Source organism: Antedon bifida, chromosome 10 (genome assembly GCF_963402885.1).
Source record: "Antedon bifida chromosome 10, ecAntBifi1.1, whole genome shotgun sequence".
Taxonomy (NCBI): Eukaryota; Metazoa; Echinodermata; class Crinoidea; order Comatulida; family Antedonidae; genus Antedon; species Antedon bifida.
In genome coordinates, this window is record NC_136235.1 from 18,578,014 (window position 1) to 18,595,446 (window position 17,433).

A 17,433-nucleotide genomic window follows, 5' to 3' on the forward strand; every position below is an offset into this window, starting at 1 on the left:
TAAACTTTTAAAAACTGGGTAAGCATGGTATCTTCTGCAACGATAGGAGAGGAATAGTACATTTTTATTTTATATAACTTTAAATAAATGGTATTTATATGGTAAAGGGTGCAATTCAGGGGAACATGGTATAAAATAATTTAGTATAATGTTGTAGAGTGCAATATATTCAATATATTGACTATTATGGTACTGTAATTGGGTTGGTATATAGGGTTGTGCAATTTAGAAAAAAAAACCTATGTGATACAGTACTTCTTTATATTTATTACACGTTTTTATATTGGAAAATTGGTTTATAATGCAGATTTTGAATAAATACTTTACAAGATACAGATGTTTTCATACAAATTTATTAAAATTAGGCATTCATAATTTTCAATTTACTTAAAAATATATAATTATTATAAATTTGGAAAACCTAATTTTATACATTACTGTTCATGATTTGCGTCATTTATTTGGCCTCTGTTATTCCTTGATATTGCGGTTTTTGGGTTAAATTCGTCTGAATTTGTTGATTATTATCAAGCCTTCTTTTCTTCTCTTGATTACCATCTAGAATATATAAAACAGAATTAAACTTTAACTAGAATTTAATTCGTCACTTTGACGAATTATAGGTGATCATTTTTATCATTTTACTGAAATTAATTTTTTTTTAAACATGCACGTACGTTAACATACGATCGGAAAATGTTGATGTATGCCATCCTATTATATGCTTATAGTGCTGAGTTGTGCCTATATGCCATATACAATATGTACAGTATATACTGTATATCTATATACAGTGTAGCATAGGTGAAATTACGGGACACACATGTTCTAATTTTTTGGCATGATGACGTTATCAAACTAAACTTTAAGATGACAATTTCGAAAGATAATTAATTGAGCAAAAAAATATAAGATTTGGAAAAAAATTTGGCACGTAGAAGCGCTGTGCGCGCTCTTTGAATTGTGTATAACTTTGACGAAAAATATGAAGAAACTACTTTTTCACTTCAACTGGCCATATGTTAACGTCACAACATCCGATAGGCTTAATTTTTATATGAATTAATATCTACATTTCATCAGCTTTCATAATAAATTATAATCATCAAGGTAACCTTCAATTCTGAAGAGCTGTAAGATATTCAAATTTACTGCGAAGGTGAAATTACACGGCCTACGTTATTCAAGTTTTTACGCGTGATGACGTCATTAAAATGAAGATAGTGTCAACTCATGATAAAGATAATTAATTAAGCAAGCACATACTGAAAGTTGTGCGAAATTCGAGCACACATAACCAAGATGCGCTCTGTTGAATGTGATAATCTACACAAAAAGATAACAAATCCTAATTTTTAAATTCAAGTGGCCATTTGATGACGTCAAAACATTTTGTACGTAAAATGTGTACATGAATTCATATCTACAACTCAATGGCTTCCAGAATAAGTAAAAAAAATCGGGGGTCATCTTGCATTCTGAAGAATTATTTTCATTTTAAAAAAGACCTATTTTTCACCATTTTCAGAACTTTTGTAAAATTAATGTGCGCATTTTGTCATTTTTAACATGCTCGTATAGCGTTATTTTAAGTCGGAACTGACTCAAATTTGGTGAATGTACTAAGGATGGTGAGTAGAATGAGATTTGTTAAAAAAATTCATATTTTTTACGCTTTTTAAGTATCGCGCGCGCAAAAACGCATTTTTGCGCAGTAATTTTTTGAAACACGCAAATGGCCTAATTCATGCTCTAAATTGATCAAAACTTAATTTTGAGCGTTTTAAATTTTTAACGCGCGATATCACGCGCATGAACCTACGTGCGTGTGCGTTTTTATTTGCTAATATTTTTACCCTTGATCTGAAGTTTACGTGTAGTGAATTTCATTAATATGTGATAATGAATTATGGAGATATGATTGATAATGTGATTTCGCAAAATGGCGTATAAATGTCGTCACGGATGAGTGATCATGCTGGAAAGCTTATTAGGATTAAGTTATATTATTTGAAAGATATTCTGAAATTTTTGTAATCATTGACATTAAACTTTTTGAGATAATTGTTACACAAAATAGTGTACAGAAACAATAAAAAGAAAAAAAAAAAGAAAAAAAATAATAAAGATTTTATACAATAACAATAGGTGATCATTTTATTCTAAATGATCACCTAAAAATATTGTTATTCCCTAGCTCACTAAATTGTCATAATAGATGTAAAAAAATAACCTAATGCTTGGTTCCCACTAACGCAACATAAGAACATAACGTAACATAAGTGATTTAACCAATCACAAACGATAATATTAATTTAGGACTAAAAAAGAACTATATCTAACCTGGTGCGTCTTCTTTTACTTTTGATATGCTGTGTTCCGGTTTGTAATTACAAGACAAAGCCGTCAAATTAAAGCAGACTTCAGAAAATTCTTTCTTATGATGTGGCCGCACAAACCTGTAGAAATCTTTTAAAAAATATAAAAACAAAATCAATCATCATGATTTGAATATTAAAGTAAAGCTCTGTCTACACTATCAAACTAGAGTGTGATATTCCCAAATATGCTAGTGATATGACGTCATCATGTTCATATATGGGCACATCGCATTTTTTTGATAGTGTAGACAAAGCTTTAAACAATTAAAAAAATAACTGTGTCAATGTTGATGAAATACGCATATTATAAGGTAGTGAATTTCAAAGGAAAGTTACAGCAGCAAAATGTCTGTTAGAATTGGGATGAGCAGAGATAGCAGCTAGGCTGATAAATGGAATATAAAGCTCTGTCTACACTACCAAACTTTATGTGACAACAAAATGTGATGTGCCCATATATGGACATGATGTCATATCACTACCATATTTGGGCATATCACTAACATATTTAGGTACATCACACATTTTTGTCAAACTCGTTTGATAGTGTAGACAGAGCTTTAGATTTTAAAGGATTGAATGTGGATAAGTTTGAGAAGGTCAGAAATACTGTAGGAATTCATTGAAGCTGTTGGAGAGGCTTTTCCAAGGCATACTGTACTTACCTCGGAAAAGAATAAATTCGCTTTGACTATTTAAGAATAACGTAGCTAAAGTTGAAACCAACTCTGAAAAATCCTCATCCTGTGTAAAAGAAAATTAATATTGAAGAACACTGTTTATATCAAATTCCTATAAACTGAAATAGGAATATTTAAACTGATTTATAAACATCAATGCATGCATGTTCCTTTCAAATGGTAATTCAATACTGGTTGTCAAAAAGCAATAAAATAATTTCAATATAGTATATATACAGTATTTTCATATTTGAAGGAAAATCAATAGATATGTTATTTCAAAAGATATTTTAATAGAAATGGCAAATTAATACTTTCCAACAGATGTGTTATTTCAGTTTATATTAACACCTAAATAAATTCCTGTCATTTGATTGGATGATTGTGGGTCACATGGTTCGAAATAGTACGCACTATTGAATTTTGTATACTATCATGAATTCAAAGCTTTTTTTTTTATAACAGTGAGTGAATCATACCTTTTTGTATTGTTGTAATCCTTTTGAGAAGTACACATAACGTTCTTTACTAAGAGCCATGTGGACCTGAAACAAAGATATGAATTGAAACAGTTTATTTATACTGGGCCTCTTCAGTCGAAGACTGGTCTCCCAGAGGGCCCAGTTATGATCAGTGGCTGTGATGTACTAGTACACTGGGATAACCCCCTACTTGTCTCGGAAGATGTACACATGAGCTAGATGTGTACACTTGACCTATGGTTTATAGTCCTTATCCGAAAAATATGAAATATGCCCATATATGGACATGATGATTTCATATCACTACTATATTTGGGTATATCACTACCATATTTGAGCACATCACACTATTTTATAACTAGTTTGATAGTGTAGACAGAGCTTTACATCTTTCAGCTCATATTCTGACCATTCTACTCATAAGCATACATTGTGCATATGGTAGGATAAAACCTTTTCAGGCATTTTTTACACTAAAAAGTGTAAATCATTCTGGATCACAATTTATTACTCACCCTTTGAATATAATTCTGTGCAGTGTTTACAGATGGTCTGCTCTGAGCTTCTTTTGAAGAAGATACTTCTGACTTCTAAAGAAATTTTAATCAAATTATTTATATATTTTAATCAAATAAGGTCTTTGATTTATTATAGTATACAAATAATGCATGTTTGAGTGAAACATAAAATTATGACTACATTTCTAAAATTCAAGGTGCAACCCATAAAAATTATACATTAAAAATACAGTAGAGAAAATTAATATATGCGCATATTAGTTAATAACAGATTTTAAAAATGCCAATACCATTATATTATGCTAATTTAAGGAATTTATGTTTTTTTTTTCAATTATTAAACAATAAATGCATTCATACTTACTTTTACTATTACAATTTTCTTCCTCTTTTTTGTCTCGACACTTTTCTTGGGCGTTTCATTTTTAGAATCAAACTAAAAACAAAAATTAGCATAAAATATTACAATTAGGATCATACAGTAAGTAATAAATACACAGCCTAAACTTATTAATATTCATGTATGTATTTTTAGTGCACACAGTTTGACGATTTCTCCCACAAATTAACTTACCCATGAACTACAGTCACCAGCCTCAGCTGCTCTAGATTTATTAGTAACCTACACAAAACAAACACAATTAATATATTTATTAAAAATAGCATAATGGATTGTGCAAAGAGGTAAACATTTCAACATTACTGTTAATAAAATGTGTGTTCTTTTGCAAAAAAATAAAAGACATATTTTGTCAGTTATTTCCTAGGTATAAATATTTGTATCAGCATTATACCTCTGCCTGGTTAAGAGCACTTAGAAGCCCTTGTGCCTTGGTGTTGGGAAAAGCTCTAGCACCACGATACATCACATGTAACTGGCCATCAGACACTGAAAAATAAACAATAAATCAAATTGGTTCATATTATAATGTAAATGAGTCATGTAGTTTACAATTGCAGGCATTTAATGCATACTGTAAATATGTACTTTATCACAGTGGTTTTCTTTTTATGGGGAATGCCTAGTAATGTGCAAGATTTCCACTGAAGTCCATGAGTAGAGGTAATTTAGTTAGAGTTAGAGGTACAGTATGTTAAGAGTATGGGAATGGTGTTTCTGAGATATAGAGGCTCCCTATTATAATGGTGGTGCTGAGTGCAGATATTGCATAATAACAATCCTAGACTAACATAATATATGATGAAACTGAGTTGACTGAGAATATCAAACAAATACAAAACAAACTAATAACTTGTTTACCTTCCTCCTTTTTTAAGCTTGGTACATGTGGAACCATTTTGTTGGCCTTTACCAAACTCTTTGTGGACTTGTGGCTAGTGTGCTTCTGTTGATGTTGATGTTGAGGTACTGTGCTTACTGTTGAAACAGGTGGTGGAAGTAGTTTCTTAGGGACTGGTTTTGGAAGCTACAGAAACACAGAAATGAATGTCCAATTAGTTCTGATCCAGTTACACACAAAATATTTAATAAAGAGGATTCTTACGACGATTACATTTTTCTTATTTAAGGTGTGGTTAAATTTGAAACTATTGTATTCAAACCCAACTGCATTGGAGAATGCTATTCTTTAGTGAGGCTCAAACCCACAACCTCCAGATCACTAGTCTGGCATTCATAATTCTAGACCACCAGGCTTGCGCTGATGGCTGGGGTTAGATATGAGCTCAAGGAAGCAGAAAGCACCGCAGCAACATGAAAAACAACTTACTTTCTCAACTGCGACTTTGAAGAAACTATTGATATCTTTAAACGCTTGACCGAAATTGCCATAAACAGTGACATATGGGCGCACCCAAGATGGTAACTGGGCCCTTGCTTCAGCATGAGTAAACCTACAAAAGAAGAGATTGATTTATTTGTATTGCATGGTGTATATATGCAAGTATACAGAGTGTTTGAATTTTAATATAACTCAATGGGACCCAACAAACTGTCAGTGGCTTGGTGGTTATGATGCTTGGCTGCCAATCAGAGTCCTGGGTTCAAGTCCTGTCAGTGTCAGGATTTTTTCTAATGACAATTTATAACTCCACTCCCAGAGACTTGTAATAAGACTTTGTTTATGTAGAGCATTTGTGTATATGTTTGTCTTGTGAACACGATTGCCAACTTTAAGAAGGATAGTGAATGAGTTCGCTTATGGTTAAACCTTATTTGGGATGTCTATTGAATAGCAGTTGATTGCATACTTATATTGCTCTTATAATTTGACAGGAAATTGTCCCCCAACTAGTGGTGTCCAAAAGGAGGAGTTCTGCTGTATTGTATTGTATCTTGTGCTTTTTTTTTTATTGTATTGAATTGTACCATGTTCTTTTAGCCATTGGCTTTTAGAATAACCTTAAATACTTCTATGTGGAATGTTATGGGGAAAAACATCAATTTGGTCTTCAGGTAAATAAATTGAAACTTTGTAACAAAAATCTACTATACCTAACATCGCATAAAACGATAGCACCGTAGTCTTCTTTATGTCGAATTACACGGCCGATAGCCTGGTTGACCGCTCGAGAAGCTTGCTGGCGATACCACTGATGACCACTCAACATCAGTTGGTTATTGCGCTTGACCTCATCTAAATATTGCATCTTTAAAACCACCTTTGGGTCCATCCTTGGCGGGAATGGAAGACCTGTTATCAAAACAGCTCTCCCATTATTGTTTGCAAAATCAAGCCCTTCTGATACCTTCAAGATAGATTTTTTCCAATCATAAATCATGTATATTTCAATAGATAGACATTGTTAAATTTTTGTTTTTATTTATCTGTTTTTGTATATCTCTGAGCAAACATAATTTATATGTACATTTTATATCCAAATGATAATAAATGGAAGTGATGAATGAATGATTATGCTAATATTATATGTATACTAATAACTTATTTAATTCAAATAAACAAACCTTTCCTCTGCAAACAGCAAAAAATACAGCTCCATTTAATGTTTGATCTTGTACTTTTGAATAAAAACCGTTCATAGCCTAAAAGATTAACACCAACAATACTTTCAAAAGGTAGTTTTTTTCTAATTTAAAAAATTATAAAAATTTATTAAAAATGTCAAATGACAGAGCAAAAGTACCTCAAGAAAGTCATTCTTTCCCCTGGGCTCTATAAATAATTCTTTGTATTGTTCCATCCGAGACATTATACGATTCTCACGCCAATTTTCAATACAGCTGTTCATAACTGGGTATGATGGGAAAAATACAAGTACACCATGTGGAACGACTCGACAAAAGTTAACTGAAAAAAAAAAAGAAGTAATGTTACAGGGTTGTGTTCAAAATAAAGGTATTTATATTTGTCCTCAAGCTTAACTGGAAACTAAGGAAATTCAGATTAGGCCCTCCACGGACCCACGGCAGCCGCCTACCAGATCTGAGCATACCGGGAGACGATCCCCTACTCTTTCCGAATAGTGTACCAAGTTCTTTCACATGCACTATGTACACGGGACCAACAACGATTATGTCCCATTTGAAGGACGATTACGTCTCATCTGAAGGACGATGTATAATAATACACACTATATACTGTGCCAAGTAAAAAACTCGTAAAATCACTTACTAATTGTGTTGCCTAGCGAGGCAATATATGAAACGTTGAACCTAGTTCTGTAGGAGGAGTTTAGTTCTGTTCCGTCCGCTCCTTTGGTTACCACGGCAACTTTCATCTGATGCTTTTCAATGACATGTGGGTTTTCAAGTTGAATTGGAAAATCTCTAGAATGTTGAGAAAGAAACATTTTACATCCAAGTCAAAAAACTAAACACTGCTCTACTCAGTGGTCAGAATCTAAAGCCCTGTCTACACTATCAAACTAGTTTGACAAAAATAGTGTGATGTGCCCAAATATGGTAGTGATATAACATCATCGTGTCCATATATGGGCACATCACATCACAATTTTTTGTCACATAAAGTTTGAAGTATAGACAGAGCTTAAGGAAATTTTAAGTAAATGATATTGATTGAAAACAACTTACATTTGCATTTCTGATTTGAATGAATTGAGTGGCGACAGTGTACCACTGGTTAGTATAATGGAACGTACTCCCTGAGCTACCAATTCTTTCATGCTGAAACCTGGACTGAAACACCAATAGCTGAATATAAAGCCTTTAAAAAAAATGTAGAATATATAATAAACAGATTAATATAATTATTGTTGCTATTATATTTAAACACATTGTCTAGGACTATCAACAGAAAATTATTTCTCTGTTTTGATATGCAATTGACAATCCAGTTAATAGACAAATATACACACAAAATACTATAAATATATATATATGAGAGTGAAATTGTTCTTTAAGAAACATACAGTAATGTAAACACTGGATAATGGATAAAGTGATATAATGACAACTAAAAATAAGTCAGAAATAGTAAACATATTAAAAACCGCTATTTTTTCATTCTGCAAACTCAAATTAAAATGTCATAATAAATAACAAGTTTTTAATTTAATCTAATATAGAGGGGAACAAATTTGACTATACTCTATACACATAAATTGCATCAAATTGTCCAACCTTTCTTCTGTGCTGACCCATTGCTGTTTGCCCAAAAGTCAACGGTAGATTTCTTCTTTGCATCAGGCGCACATGGCCTTATGTGTACCTAAAAAAGAACAACAATTTTCAATTTTTTCAACAAATTTTAAGAGGTGAAATATATAAATTGGGATTTTAAGTTGAAACATAAAAAAAAGCTCTTCCATCGATAGACAGAGGGACAGTAATTACGTAGCCATAACATCGGCAAGGATTCGAGGCTCACTCGCTCCATGGATCTGGTGGTGGAACAAGTCTTCTCGGATATGGACTATAAACCGTAGGTCCAGTGTACACATTAGCTCATGTGCACTTTAAAGAACCTGGTACATCTTTCGAGACGAGTAGGGGCTATCCGGTGTACTAGTACATCACAGCCGCTGATCATAACAGGACCATCTGGGAGACCAGTCTTTGACTGAAGAGGTCACCCAGTATAAACAAAATATAAATACCTTGTAACAGAGGCTACCGTCATTTGTACCTGCACTTGACATGAATTGACTTGAAAAAACAATCTAGAAAACCAATTCAATTTGAATATAAGAATAGACTAATTTACTTCAGTTACTGCATATTTTCCCCAATAATCAGTCAATTATTTTGTCAAACATACAAGCATTGTTTTATTACCATTACTAAAATGGAAAACTTACATTCAATATGTCATTGAACTTGGAAAGAGCAGCTACCTTGTTGTAAAATCCTCCTTGAACTATAAACGAAAACAACAACAAAAAATAAACCAATCATGATGATGATTTTAAACTGAAACTTAATATTTTTACAGTAGTGAAGCAGCTAGAATGTTGTGAAATTAAAAAGTTTAAACATTGGGCAATTGGATATCCGGAATTGGGAAGGATTTAAACTACATTTGAAGCCCCTGCAATTTAGGAGAGGTTAGAAAGGGGTTGCGGGACCTGCTATGGGGCAGGTAAATTAAACAAACCATATTCATTAGTACCAGACGGAATCCCTTCACAATCTCTGATGTTCTGTAACATTAAAAGCAAGAAGAGCTATAATACAAATATAGTTGCTTATAAAATTTAAAAATTGTTTACAAAAATTGAAATGAAATAAACTTTACGGTTTGTTAAATGCGACACAATCTTATCAATCAATTCCAGAAGCTCATCCTTGGTGTCCATAGTAACGTGTATTTCTGATAACAATTCTAGTATAAAACTTACAAATATAAAAGTATAATTAATATTTTAGAAATTAACTAAAAGGCTACAATGCAACCTTGAAATTACGATCAATAATTAAAATAGTAATCAATCATTTACTTTCAAACAATTTTGTTATATATTTTTATTTAGACTCGGTGAACACAAAATAATTTTGGCAATAATAATCGTGATACAAATCTTCATGATGCACTTAAAAAAACCCAAGATATGAAAAAATTTAAATGAAGAGAAAAGAGGAATTTGAGCCACGGTGTACAGAGAGTGAGTTATGGAGATTCACACAAAGTTAACAGAAATTAATAAATTCCAATTTATTCTGAAAAATGTATGTTTTAACACCCAAGTAAACCACTGTACAGGCGACACCTCCATTCAGACACTCTCCCATGAAATGAATGAAAATATGTTTTAAAACTACAGCCAACCCCTATTCCATGGACACCACTATTAAGGGGGAATTTTGTGGGTCCCAATGGTCACCCCTTGGGGTATAAAATCCTACAGTATATTTGCATTACCTGCCAGGTTTTGTGACACCCTTCTCACCTCCTGAGTCGCATATCTTCTGTAGTGTTAATTCTAAGTTAACAAATAATGCTAAGTATAAAAGAAAACTTATTTTTAAAATGTATGAACGAAAGAAAGTTAAAAAATAAATATAAAAAATTACATAGACAATTTTTAAAAAAAGTGCAAAATATACCTTTTAAAACAGCCAGTGCTGTAGTATCAAAGTCTTCACCTAACACAAGAAAAAATAATAGAATAATTGTGATTTATTTTTTATTTATATAATATATTTATTTTATTAGACGACTGCATATAGCTGGTCCCACGTACAATCTGTATCCATCCTAATTGGAAACTGCTCGTCCGATCCGCGCTTTGTGTAAATGGTCATAAGGAATAACATAGATTCTATATTTTTTATTACCATTACTGCTCGTCTGTGTAAATTGGCCTTTAGAGTGAATATGCAATGTTCTCCTGACGATGCTATACACAAAGTCTTCTAACAAATCTTTAGGATTGTCATAATAAACAATATCAGAAAAAGATTTTCCAGGGATCATCTCAATAAACAAGCTACAACAAATACCTGTATCATTTTATATAATATGTATGTTTTGTTATTTCAACATATAGATACTGTAATTAAATACCTGTATCACTCTTTATGATCTGTATGTTTGGCTATAAAATTGATTATTAATTTTTTTATTAGTCACACATTGCATTGTAATTTTTTTATTAGTCACATGGCATTGTAATTTTTCGTTAATTGTTTTTGTAATGTATTATTGAAATGAAAGATTGAAAATAATAATAATTAAAGAAACAAGCTGTAACAGTCACAGTTTTTATAAGTTGCAGAAAATGTGCTTGAATTAGGTGTTGTTCTTGTAACCCTTTCAAATACTGTAGGAAACCATTATGGTAGGGTTATATGTCAGCAGACTATGTCATCGCAGCAAGTAAAAAAGGCACATAATTGAACCAAATTGTTAAAAATTATGCATCATTCCAATCTTACCGGAATCACCTTCTGCACTAAAAGTTTTTGGTGCATGTTCGGATTCCACAACTTTGTCTAATAGTGCGCCAACTTCTTGTATACAACTTGCTAGTTCTACAGAGGATAGGTCAAAGGATGCAGACTCTTCACAAAGTTTTTCCTTTAAAAAAATCATTATTGACATCATTGGAATAAACAAATGAAATATGAAATGAGGTTAAAACTGTATTCTCTGTCTACACTATCAAACTAGTTTGAAACAAGTTTGATGTGCCCAAATATGGTAGCGATATGCTTAAATATGGTAGTGATATGACATCATTATGTCCATATATGGGCACATCACATTTTTTTGTCACATAAAGTTTGATAGTGTAGACAGAGCTTTACACAGAGAGGCAATGGTTCGAGACTTGTCCTGCAATTATTATTGGGCAAGATGCTTTACTCTCATTGTCTCGTCCTTCGGATGGGATGTAAATTTAAAGGTCCTCTTTGTATTTCTTGTAAACTTGATTTAAAAGACTCCTAAGATTAAAATGCATTCAAATATATGTACACACAATTCACTTACAACATTATGAGCTTCATCAAATATGATGACATTGCCATTGAGATCAATTCCATTAGCTTTGCGTGACTGAAAAAGACAAGGTACATGCAGAATAAGTATATGAATAAATTACAAGGAAGTATGGTAAACTGAATTCTGAAACCAATGATCATAACACCTTTCTGTCAACTTTTGACACTTTTCAATAATTCATAAATTTATTCTATTTTTTGCTCTTTACATCTCTGCCCATATTGCACTGCATTTTTTCTACAAACTATAAATGTCTTAATTCTAAGTTTAATTTTTAAATATTTTGTATTATACTTTGTCTCTGTTCTTTGTCTTCTGTAAATGACTTTAAACGAATCCTCAAGCCGCCATTTTGTAAAAAAATGAGCGATGATTTTGGCCACGTAGAAGAGTAATTATAACGATCATTTTATTCTTTACCAGCCAGCTTTTGACATGACAGAAATTGTCAACATGCTCATAAAAAACTGACTGTTCATTAGTACCGTTCATATCATCAGTAGACATCAATTTCCTGTTGAATAGAGCTAATACTGAATGACACATGATAGGTAAATTAACCAATCAAACGGCTAGGATACACTGTATATTAACAATAATAAACATTTTTATTATTATTATTCAGGGTACAGTTTACCAGCAACAGCGAAATGCTCCACTAGTCTGAACAGTTTCAAGACCAACCTGATTAAGACATTGCTATTCGCTGATGTAATTGCACGTTGCTAATGCACAAAGCGCCATGAGCTCCACATGGGTGGGGGACACCGGCAATATACAAGTTTTCATTTATTATTATTATTAATATGCCTTATTATTTATACTTGTATTATTTTGGCAATAACAAGTGAATTATTGAATGACTACCTTTGGGTCCAGTAAATAATTGTAAGGCATAAAGATGATATCTGCTGCTGAATTGAGTTCCTTGGCCGTGTAGTATGGACAGCACCTAAAGAAGGAAATGATAAAATACCACAAAAACAAGATAACAATTTTTATTTCCTTAACAAAGACAATTTTATGATTTACATTATTATATAATTAAATGCCTCCACATTTAACAAACTTAAATTAGTATGATAAGACAATTAACTTTTGCACAGTAAAGAGATTTTAATAGTTCATTCATGGTTTCAATAATATCCATAAAAAGACAGGTCACAGGTCAACTCAATCAATTCAATTTACAGAGAACAATGAAGAAAAATCTAGAGTGTTAGTTTAGACCTCTCAAAATTTGTGAGAGTTAAGCTCTGTCTACACTGTAAAACTAATTTGACAAAAAAAGTGTGATGTGCCCAAATATGGTAGTGACATGCCCAAATATGGTAGTGATATGACATCATCATGTCCATATATGGTCACCTCATAGCCCAGTACAGTATATATAGATACTGTAAATACTCACTTGTGTTTATGTCCCATTTTCACAAGGTCTTCAATGTCAAGAATAGAGTCATTAAAGTCCTTATCAGCTTTCTTATCTATAAATAGATTTATGATTAATGAGAATAGTCTAATAATTGAATATCAACAGGAACATTCAAAGCAATGCATTCTCATATGATAGTAAGAAATTGTATAAATAAATAAAATAATTAAAGATTTATTGTCCCCAAAAACATGAAAAATGAAGATTAATAAAATCAGACTTTGAATAGGCTATTTAGTAGTTTTAACAAAGTTAATCACTTCCGTAGAAAAAAAAGAAGAAAAAAGATGTTTTCACTTATAAAATCACAAAATAAAGGGTTAAATTCAACCAAAAACCCATGGCTGGTAGCAATTTGACTATTAATTGTTTGCTTTAAATTACAGATTTTTCAGGTAAATACATTTTTTCCATTCAATTTTTGGTCAAAGTCAATAACTATTATGTGACATCAAATGTGGCATATTCAACAAAAACAATTTTTTCAGGGGGACAATATATCTTTAATGCAATATATAAGAAATGAAATGAACTGACTTTCTACATTGTTGTAGTAGAAACACGTCCTAGATGTGACTTTAGCTCGACACATGTGCACCTTAGCTGTGTTGCTCTCTTGTTTCATGACCTGTGGGTGAATGCACATTTGTTCACGAGATCCCAGCACACAGACCTTTGGCCTAGGATAAAAAACAAAACAAAACATATGGTTATTTTCATAAAATGTTTTTTTGGGAAAATACATCTTTAAATAAGTGAAGTGGGGTTCAATCTTGACATAGTGCCGGGGTTAAACTCACAACTCCTTAGTAAAAATATCATTTTAAATGTTGAAATGTTATAAGAATTAGAATCTGTTGATTGAATTCAATTTTTATTTATGTTTGTAAATTGTAAATTAATATCATGATTATATTTTTTAATCTCAACCATGACAATAATGTTATTTTCAATAATAATACAGTAATCTGCAGTGAGTCTATTGCAGAGTATTCCCACAGTCAAGCATATGTTCACACTACTTTACTTTAAAATTAGAAAAAATGTACAAATTCCTGACCTGTATGCGGTATGTTTTAATTCTTGAATCACTTGAGACAGCTGAGAATGAGTTCTGGACGCGTAAATGATTTTGGGAAAAGTTGCCAAAATTCCTGTCAACAACAAAAAACGCAAAATAGATTAGAAATATTTTAATTGCGAAATACCTTTTAGGAATGCACTTTTTTTTATTACCAACCACAACTGCATTTTCTGTAAATTATTAGATGGGCAGATAAATCAAGTATTATTTCACTTTCATTTTGAAATCTAATAATCTTGAAATTAAATGAGCATTTTATTATTATTATTATTATATATTATCTTTCAGTGCCCAGTCATTGTTACTTATTTCTGAGAACCTAGGCATAAAGTTCAAATTTGTTCAATATAATGTAAATATGTGTGGAGAATGTTTAATACACGAAAAATGAATCATAAATAGTTTGAATCAAAAAGAACAAAGTGCATCTAAATAAAACTGCTACAGGAAAACAATTATTCAATTTCTTATTTGCTGATGGGAAATCTGACCCTTTGCACATAATGCACTTTATAAATAATATTGACATTTTCAGATGATAAGACTATAGAGAAAGTGCATCTATACACTGGTTTTAATATCAAAGTTAATACAATTGTACTGGGACGGTTTTAAAAATATCCATAGAGGTAATGTAATAATGTATATGAGTGGAATAGGCCACTAAATAGTTATTAATTAGGGTGAAGATTAACAATAGTCTTTTGTCCAAAACTGGGATATATCGGTATCAGTATATATCTTTCTTCATCCCTCATAGGGCAATTAACAAAAGAAGGAGATGGATTACATCATCTTACAATAAAAAGTACACACTATTATACTTGGCAAGTAATTAAAATATTTCGTCCAAACTTACCTCCAGAAGATCCTTGCCACGCACCAGCGGCTTCTTTCAGTTGCTCAGATATTGAGCTCGCGTACTCGTTTTCTGGCATATTTTTCCCTAAACATTTCTCCAATTCATGAGAGGCTACGTAAGATTGTCTCCATGCTAAACAGGAGCAGAGGAGGCAGAGTGTCTTTCCTGTTCCAGTTGGACTTTCTAGTATAGCATTGCTTTTCTATAGGAAAGTACATTAAATCTCTGTCTACACTATCAAACTAGTTTGACAAAAAAGTGTGATGTGCCCAAATATAGTAGTGATATATTATCATGTCCATATATGGATACACCACATTTTTGTGTCAGATAAAGTTTGATAGTGTAGACAGAGCTTTAGTCATTGATTATTTGGTTATTTAATGACATGATAATTAAGTTCTATTGAATTGAACGGCTAGGTTTTCGCACATTTTAAACTTTTGACACACGCCAGACTAAATTATTAATGTAGCCGAAAGTACAAGTGGAGTGGCCTAGAATTTGACATCCAATAATAATAATATACAACAAACATTAAAGACACTTTCCCTACGTTTTTTAGATCTAATTTAAGATAACAAACTATATTTAATGTAAAAATAATACTATATGGTCCTATTGCGATAACCTTTTTCGTCTTTAAATGGTTAAAAATGTGAAAAATAAGTTGATTCTAATAATTATAGTGGCCCGCTATAAATCCCAAAATGCATTGCGCGCAGATTGATATTTTTGTTTTTCTTCTGTAATTCATTTATGTACATTTAAGACAAAGAATGACTTGGTTTAATGTTCTTAAAGTAATATATATGTATTATTTTTACAAAACGTCACAAATTGTAGGGAATGGGTCTTTAATGTTGAGAAAAAATTATTACAATAGAATATAATAAAGAAATTTTACAAAATACTGCTAAAGTTAGTTAAAGTTAGTTAAGGAAATCTAACCTGTTGTAAACACTGTATAACACGCTGCATGTAAACAACCTGGCAATCGTACGGCACAAACGGAAACTCAACTGCCACACCTTCAATCTTCAAAGTCTCCATTTTTTATCCAGGTTGTTAATCTTTATGAAAAATGAGATTGAATCAGATTTAAATTCCCCAAAGCATACTTAACTTCTAATATTAAAAAAAAGGTGATGAACAATAATTACTAAAAAGATGTAGTATGTTGTTTAAATTAACACAGCACAGAACAGATTTCCATGCAATATTTATAGCCAGTGTTATATACAGGCAGATTTGCATAAGTTGGTATAGGGGAACTGCTATAATGAGACCTTTAGTAGGTTGAAACATGGGGGAAATCCCTCCATGGTTGAAACCATCCCGATAGTAAACAAGGTACTTAATGCAATTTTTTAATAAAAAAAATAAAATAACTATGCCTATGGACATACCAGCCATGCAAAATTATGATTTGGCCTAAAATTATGGGAAAACCCCGGTAAAGTCATGGAAAAATCAACACACCACCACCACAAAAGCCTTTTTTCATTAATTGACAGTATGAGTATGACTATGAATGAGTATCAAAACACGACATATACTCAGTGAGTGACTTTAGTGCCACTGCCGCCTATGCAGGCGCTACTGCACTTTCGCACCCGCCTAGGCCACAATAGATTACTTAAAAGGCACAAACAAGGTAACTCCTAGGCCTAGCCTAGGCCTATGCTTGGCTACTAGGCCTAGGCCTACTATCAGGCCCTGCTGGACTGGGCCTGATACTTAGTACTTCTACTACTACTTGACGCGCCTAGCTTACTAACTAGATTACCTAGGAACATCACAATCCAGGTAGCCAATTAAATATTTTCAATATACACTTAATTTAACAACAAACAAGAAGTTTTACTTCGTGTTTTCCCCATGAAAATTGATTTTCCCGCAACATAAATGAGTGTGAAAGGCGCCACCAAATCACAATCCCGATTTAGAAAAAGTCTATGGAACGACATTAGTGCCTTTACAATTAACAAGTCAGATTAATCATTCGTCAGTACTGTGGACGACATACATTTTTTCTATTGTAACTATGTGTTGCAATACTTCAGTTTGCACATATTTTGAATCAATTATAAATATTAATTAAAAAT

General features: G+C 32.0%; 1 protein-coding gene across 3 annotated transcripts; it reads right to left on the minus strand.

Moving 5' to 3' along the window:
* Positions 1–113: 113 nt before the first annotated feature.
* On the minus strand, positions 114–17,294 carry LOC144854632 (regulator of telomere elongation helicase 1-like). Of its 3 annotated transcripts, none has more exons than XM_078712565.1 (30): positions 17,115–17,294; positions 16,277–16,398; positions 15,323–15,527; positions 14,440–14,533; positions 13,917–14,059; positions 13,356–13,431; positions 12,812–12,896; positions 11,933–11,998; positions 11,377–11,518; positions 10,546–10,584; positions 10,361–10,439; positions 9,737–9,834; positions 9,300–9,358; positions 9,099–9,161; positions 8,623–8,710; positions 8,074–8,206; positions 7,655–7,809; positions 7,167–7,330; positions 6,988–7,065; positions 6,517–6,770; positions 5,792–5,915; positions 5,323–5,488; positions 4,856–4,950; positions 4,636–4,683; positions 4,426–4,497; positions 4,059–4,130; positions 3,541–3,606; positions 3,047–3,125; positions 2,344–2,469; positions 114–558 (listed from the first exon to the last, which is right to left on the minus strand). In XM_078712565.1, the coding sequence occupies exons 2-30, from the start codon at positions 16,376–16,378 to the stop codon at positions 458–460; spliced, it is 3,072 nt and encodes a 1,023-aa protein (XP_078568691.1). In that variant the 5' UTR covers positions 16,379–16,398; positions 17,115–17,294; the 3' UTR covers positions 114–457. The 3 variants fall into 3 exon arrangements, with proteins under 3 accessions (XP_078568691.1, XP_078568692.1, XP_078568690.1); XM_078712566.1 differs by having other exon boundaries at positions 4,059–4,133; XM_078712564.1 differs by having other exon boundaries at positions 4,059–4,133; positions 17,193–17,225.
* Positions 17,295–17,433: the final 139 nt, after the last annotated feature.

Excerpts from the sequence above, each read along its gene's own strand:
- LOC144854632 (XM_078712566.1), bottom strand. The coding sequence starts at position 16,378 with ATGGAGACTTTGAAGATTGAAGGTGTGGCAGTTGAGTTTCCGTTTGTG. Across the intron at positions 14,060-14,439 it reads TTAAAACATACCGCATACAG|GCCAAAGGTCTGTGTGCTGG; the intron begins GTCAGGAATTTG and ends TTTTTATCCTAG. Across the intron at positions 11,999-12,811 it reads ATTATTTACTGGACCCAAAG|TCACGCAAAGCTAATGGAAT; the intron begins GTAGTCATTCAA and ends TGTCTTTTTCAG.